The 7,514-nt window shown below is 39.4% G+C and overlaps 1 protein-coding gene across 1 annotated transcript; it reads left to right on the forward strand.

Annotated features, from left to right (window-relative positions):
- Positions 1-1,546: 1,546 nt before the first annotated feature.
- On the forward strand, positions 1,547-6,730 carry LOC119724489 (SLIT and NTRK-like protein 4). Its single transcript, XM_038195568.1, has 2 exons — positions 1,547-1,735; positions 5,132-6,730. Exons 1-2 carry the CDS (start codon positions 1,733-1,735, stop codon positions 6,464-6,466), a joined length of 1,338 nt encoding a protein of 445 aa, XP_038051496.1. The 5' UTR covers positions 1,547-1,732; the 3' UTR covers positions 6,467-6,730.
- The last annotated feature ends 784 nt before the right edge of the window (positions 6,731-7,514 follow it).

A 7,514-nucleotide genomic window follows, 5' to 3' on the forward strand; every position in this document is an offset into this window, starting at 1 on the left:
ACCGACCGACCGACCGACTGACTCCCCGACTGTTCGACTGTCTGACTGATCAAGTGACTGACTGATCAAGTGAGTGACTGACTGACAGACCTACTTTCATTTGAATATATTGTAGGATTAATACCCACTAACGCAAATGAAATGGGTAAATTAGGCCCACTTTGCAAGCCATATGCACGAAAAGATTTCCAGTGAATAGCCATTCTGAATTTTGTGCTTGCCTTGTCTTTCTATATATCCCTACAGAGTGATTATATAGAGCAGAGATCCTTCACTGTCACTATAAATAGCATGTACAAAGTATAGGCTAGAAAATTGCAGTTCAAAACAAAATTGATGGAAAACAGCATTACAGCTTTTTCACACAATTCAGATCCAAAGATCTTTGTAGACACTATTTTAATCGTGGGATTAACTCCACGACCCATTTCAAATATTTTTCAAATTTTTGAATCTTTTTATAGCATTGTTTGACGCTATTTTGTTGACATTCAGTCTGAGTGACACTCCTAGAGAACAATGCTAAGGGATTGGAAAAACCCGATCTTTACCAACAAATTGTAATGGTTTAAGCAAAAAGCGTAAACAACTTGTCAGGGCCAAAGAGCACAGTTTGACAAACAGATAAATTGCCAAAGTGCAATGCATGAATGGTGCCCAAATACGGAACCAGTAATAGTTAGCCGCAGAAGTGTTGTTGACATTCAAAAAGAAAAAGGAAAAACCCGGTAACGGTAACCATAACACATCGAAGGTGGGGATTGTTTGTTATATTTACACTACAGGATTGCCATGAACCTTAGTTGCAGAGCATCACCATTAACCTAGTTGAGTGCATCACTGGCTCAGATTCAACAAAACTCCTTCTAGGCTTGGGTATGTATGGGAAGATTGGAAAAATTCCAACAGCCACATGGGTTAGCTGGGGTGACAAAATAATTACCATACAATGAAACACTCTGGACATGCTCAGAACTTCTACTACTAGCTGCGTTGGTTCTTGGCAAGGTCCCAGATCCATCTCTCCACAATATTTACTTAACAAAGATGCAAAATAGGGATCACATCCAAGAATTCAATCTGTGCATGACTATCACCATGATCACTATATGCAACAGGGTACATAGTTTTAAAAATCCAACAAAGTCTGTAAAAAAAAACCATGCATTTTTATATGGTTGCCAGGGGTGGGAGGTAGGTTGGGTTTGTTATGTATTTTCTTTTTCTTTTTAAATTTATTTTCCTCTTTTTTTTGGTTTGACATTTCTTAATATTTTGCTCTGATTACAAGGTTCAATGCAACTTTGGAATCAAGACATTTATTACTGGTACATGAAGTAATTGCTATTTTTATATGAATTTTAGTACGAAAAAGAAAGTATTTTCATGCAACTAAATTTAATCATGAGTAATAATACCTGTGTACTCAACAATAAAAGCTCTGTTTTGATAAAAAAAATCTTTTTAGAAGCTACCCTGGATGCGCTGTGAACTTGGTAAACAACCATTCAAAGCAAGCCATTCAGCAAAGTGCACTTGAGCATAGGCAAAGTACAAGTATTGTTGAGATTGTACCACACACAAAGGAGGTATGAGCAATACGCCCATAAAAAACACCTGGAATTTCCAAAAACATGCAATGACCTGCAAGCGTAGGAGCACTTCAGCATTACTTTTCGGGTGTCTTCTGACGAATTTCTACCCAAAACCTGGATAAACACGGCAGCTGATCATGGTAAGATTTTGTCATAATGATGTCTTAGTTTAATAGTACGATGTGTGCTCTACTCAGCTACCGGTAGTAATGTATGAGTAAAATTGTCACTGCTACATGTACATGTATGTAGATTCCAAAGGAATACCAGATGTACATCTTTGTATTACTCTGTTAGCTACATGTAAAACTCTCCAGCTTTCAATTATAGCACCATTTCTTGCTGGAAAAAGGTTGAATATTTTATAATTTTTGGGAAATACAATGCAGCCAAACTTAAAACCAATTCAGTATTGATGCAAAGTAATACTTGCAATAAGTTTCAAGTTTTAAAGAGTTCATAATTAAATTTTGTTTCCCATGAACCACTTTAAGTTAAAGCCACTCAAAATTAACTCATGCTAATTTACTAATGGATCACATTAGATCACTTAAAGAATTGAAAGCCATATGATGTGTAAGGCACCGGTATTAACCAAAATGAAGGGAAATTATTAGGCAAAATAAGTTAATTGTGGATATGTGTTGACCATAATTTTGAAATGTTAGTGATAGAAACTTATTCCCGTATGCGGGTGTACACATGTACACTTCAGACTCAGACTTGCCCAACAGAAGTCTGTTTTTTATCCAAGCAACGCCCGTATTTCAAAACTTAACATGCATATGCATGACATCAGATTAGAATCTACATGTACAAATGTATACATAAATAAATCTTTTAATATTTAAATTTACATTTTACAATGAACTGACGCTGTTCAGCATAGTTGGACGTCATCAGTGTATATTTACATATTAATGAGCTGACACTGTTCAGCATGGTCATTGGTTGGACGTCATCAGTGTATATTTACATATTAATGAGCTGACACTGTTCAGCATGGTCATTGGTTGGACGTCATCAGTGTATATTTACATATTAATGAACTGACGCTGTTCAGCATGGTCATTGGTTGGACGTCATCAGTGTATATTTACATATTAATGAACTGACACTGTTCAGCATGGTCATTGGTTGGACGTCATCAGTGTATATTTACATATCAATAACACTGTATGCCAGTGCCACGCTATGATATTCATGCATGATACACCCGTAGTTGAACTGAATTCAATGGTTCACTGTAGAGTATAAAAGCAAACTATTTTTAATATCTGTACATTGTACCTATGGACCATATGTCACTCTCACAACAGGTGTGTCCTTACCTTCAGTGTACTGGGGAATATGCGTAATAGTGAAAACAATTATGTACTTTCACATACAATATTTCACATACACTATACCATCAAAGCTGCCAGCAACAATCCCTGGCATTGATAACATATCAGTAAATATCAGTCATTCAGTATTGCAACTAACAGATGCAATACTGTACTTTCCACAACAAACATGAAACATTTAAAGAAAAATCCCTACAGTTATTTTGGGGTTACTAATCCATTGCATCACCTCAGCGAAATGAAATTTATATAAAATCGAGATTGTTCCTAAAAACCACACATTCTGCAGTGTACATGTAGTTGAATGATAGCAATCAGCTGTGCAAGTTGTACAATTGTTGGCAATCCTCTTTCCTGAGATTTTCGTTGTTTTTATCACCCAACCATGAGACAGGTAACACATTTTGAATGTTCAGATTTAATTTCTGTCTACTCTCTGCATTCCTGCGGTCATCCTGCATTACTCACCATTACATTACTCTTACGTTGGGTTCTCTGATGGCTAACATTGATTCTACTTGTATGCTCATTGGAAACACTTCTGACATACACAGCATTGATAGTAATACGATTACCAAACTCATGCAAAATGGCAACAGCAAACAAAAGCTTCTAATTGGACCGAGTTCAGTGTCACGAATATTAACCCTCCTGCTGTCTGAATAGACACAGACATTAAAAATAACAGCGTTGCTGTTGAAACCCCTCAGCCAGAGTCAAGTTATCATCCGGAAACCATTAACCTTTAACTCAACGTGGTGACCTTGACCTTTGGCCTTTGACCCCAGAACCAGTCCCAACATGCCTGTACCAATGGGAAACCCCCTACCGAAGTTAGACACCAACATTTAATTTCTAACTCAAGTTATCATGCGGAACCATTTACATTGAACTCACCACGGTGACCTTGACCTTTGACCTTTTGACCCCAAAACCAATCCCAACTTGCCTGTACCCAAGGGCAAACCCCTACCTCAGTCAGACACCAAAATCTCATTTCTAACTCAAGTTATCATCCGGAAACCATTTACCTTTATCTCACCATGCTGACCTTGACCTTTGACCTTTTGACCCCAAAACCAATCCCAACTTGCCTTCTCCCAAGGGGAACCCTCTTCCAAAGTTAGACACCAAAATCGCATTTCTAACTCAAGTTATCATCCGGAAACCATTTACCTTTAACTCACAATGGTGACCTTGACCTTTGACCTTTTGACCCCAAAACCAATCCCAACTTGCCTACTCCCAAGGGCAACCCTCTACCAAAGTTAGACACCAAAATCTCATTTCTAACTCAAGTTATCATCCTGAAACAATTTACATTTAACTCACCACGGTGACCTTGACCTTTGACCTTTTGACCCCAAAACCAATCCCAACTTGCCTACTCCCAAGGGCAACCCCCTATCAAAGTTAGACACCAAAATCTCATTTCTAACTCAAGTTATCATCCGGAAACCATTTACCTTTATCTCACCATGCTGACCTTGACCTTTGACCTTTTGACCCCAAAACCAATCCCAACTTGCCTACTCCCAAGGGCAACCCTCTACCAAAGTTAGACACCAAAATCTCATTTCTAACTCAAGTTATCATCCGGAAACCATTTACATTTAACTCACCACGGTGACCTTGACCTTTGACCTTTTGACCTCAAAACCAATCCCAACTTGCCTACTCCCAAGGGCAACCCCCTACCAAAGTTACAACCCCAAACAACATTTCTAACTCAAGTTATCATCCGGAAACTAAGCTGCCCGGACGGACGGACGGACGGACAGACACACATACATCCGGACGGACGGACGCCCTAGGCGATGACAATACCCCTCGAGCCTCTCGGCTGAGGGGTAAAAAATCACTTCTCTTCCCCTGCCATGTCTTTTACACAGGCTAGTCACCACAGACCGATCATATTTCAAGTAATTGGCACTGTGAGTCAAATTTAGTCAACAGACAAAAGCAGGCAAGTGGTAGGCACAGCTGGCTTATCAATCACCTACAGTCAAAGCAAAGCTGTGTCAGGTTATACTCACAGCCACTTAATCCTGCTTTGGGAGCAAATGTATCAACCAGATGTGCCTTGATTGAAAAATGCCTCAACATTACAAGTATTATGAATAAATATGACACATCAGTTGAATGGTTAATTCTCTCAAAACCATTTCTTTGATCATTTTGTTTTCACAGCATACCAATATGTGGTACATTTGGACACTTCTCATCTGCTCTCCAAGCATTGTCTACTCACAAACAATGCAACCACCCCATGAGTGTTCTGCAGTCTGTGAGTACACTCACTGGGCCCTGGATGCAGACTGCAAGAATCGCAACTTGACCTCCATCCCAGGCCAGTGCAGCCAGGTCGTGACCTTTGACCTCCGACACAACCACATTCGAATACTTCCCGTCGGGGCCTTTGAGGAGTTTGTAAATCTTCGCTACCTGGACATCGAGATGATGGAGCTGGAAACTATCACACCGGGAGCATTTCAAGATAACATTAATCTCGTCCACATCTATATACAAATAAATCAACTCACTGTAATCCGTAGTTTCACCTTCAAAGGTGTTCCAAATCTCAAACAGCTTTTTCTGAACAGCAACAAGATCAAAGTGCTTGATCCAGGAGCATTTGAAGGCATCCCAAAACTGGAAACTCTGTTTCTTAGCGACAATGACATTTCTGAAATCTCCTCTGATCTGTTCCGTAATCTGACCAAGTTACGTTATCTCTATCTTGAAAACAACCACATTTCAGACATCCCTGAGGGGACCTTTACTGGGCTGACCAATCTCAGACACCTCAGCCTAGCTGGTAATGACCTGGTTCATATCCCAAGTGGACTGTTTGATGATTTGAAGCACCTTAGGGCCCTCAAGCTATCCTACAATCACATCATCTCCATCAATCCCCTCCCCGACTTGCCCAGACTCAATCACATTGATCTCTTCAACAACCAGCTCACTTCGGTCTCAAATCTGACAGACTTTCTCAAAGCACCCCGAAGACGGCGAAGGTCAAATGGGACAAAGAAATTCACTGAACTATTTCTGGCCAAGAATCCACTCAACTGTGACTGTGACATTGAGCCCCTACGCATCTGGTTACAAGTGCATCGTGAAGAAATTCGCAACCATCACCGCGCCAATGCAACCTGCGCCTCGCCAGCAGAGCTTAGCGATGTCAGTCTCTGCAACCAACAAACACCTTTCTGTACACTCCATACAAGCACTCAATTATCCACTGATCATCCCGACACCAAAGCCCTAACCAGAGCAGCTTCCCCGTTGATTCATATCTCTGATGAGGCTGAGTCTACCCTCATGCCCATTACCATTGTGGTTGTCAGTATCTCAAGTGTTGTCTTGGTCACATTACTCATTTTGACAGTGTACATGAAATGTAGGAATGGTAGGATTCCATACCAAAAGCACAATACCAAAGGAAGCGATGACGATTACAAACAAGCGAACATTACTGAAAATCCCATGAATAAGCATGCGAAGTACAGTGGCATGTAATTCACTGTCATGCAATAACACAATACAAGGCTTATATCTATCAAATGAATAGTACTATTGCCAAATACATGTAGGAAAATGGCTTGTACTGGTATGTTATGTGTACAACATCTTGCAAAATGTATAAAAGTGCCTTAAGTGTTACAGAGTTTTAAATGTACAAAGTTGGCAAAGTGTTTATGATATGCAGACTTTTTTAGAACTACTTTAAAAATGTATAAAAAACGTTTTTTGTGCAAGGATAATTTTTGTTTCAAGCAATACACTAAAATTGTGAAACTCGGTACATGCATATGGCTTGGATTCCCGCCCCCCCCCCAAGATCTCGGCCATCGAGTGACGAAAAATTGTGAAATTCGCTACATGCATAGAGCAACTCATCATGAACATACCCAAGAAATTTCATGCCTATAGGTCAAAGGGTTTTGGAATTTTGGCTAATTAATTATTCATATATATGAATGGTAATTCTGCTCTGTGTACACGACGTATATGGGAAAATTCAGTTTTCACGTCGCGTAGCACTGGAAAATGTTTCGCTACGCGGCAACCCCTGGTCCAATTTTTAAGCTTTTGGTATCAAAAGATGTGCAAGGCTCGGGGCTAAAAAGTCACAACAGCTTAGGTCACGACCATTTTTTGTTTAAGGCTATCGCGAATTCCACTCCCCCCCCTGCCCCCCGGCCAATAATACAGTACATTGTAAGTGTATAATACCGATGGGTCTGTGCCTTCACCAAATCAAAATTGACAATCTTCAGGAAAATATAAGTTTGAAATCAAGTGTAATGTGAATTAAAGAAACCTAAGTCTTCCAAGAGTGTATAGTTTTTTGAAAGTATTCCAGGAGTGCTTTTAACTGAAATAAGCAAATATTCTTCCATGATTTGTTTTTATTGAGTACATGTAAATAATTTTAAAAGGTGTTGTTGCATTTAGGTCTTTCAACATTTCATAATTTTAAACTGAACATTATAAATGTAACTTGAAATAATAGTTAACATACATGTATGTATTGATGATGAAACAAATAAAATAGTCTTGATGA

The sequence above is a fragment of the Patiria miniata genome, unplaced genomic scaffold (assembly GCF_015706575.1).
Source record: "Patiria miniata isolate m_02_andy unplaced genomic scaffold, ASM1570657v1 HiC_scaffold_18, whole genome shotgun sequence".
Lineage (NCBI taxonomy): Eukaryota > Metazoa > Echinodermata > Asteroidea > Valvatida > Asterinidae > Patiria > Patiria miniata.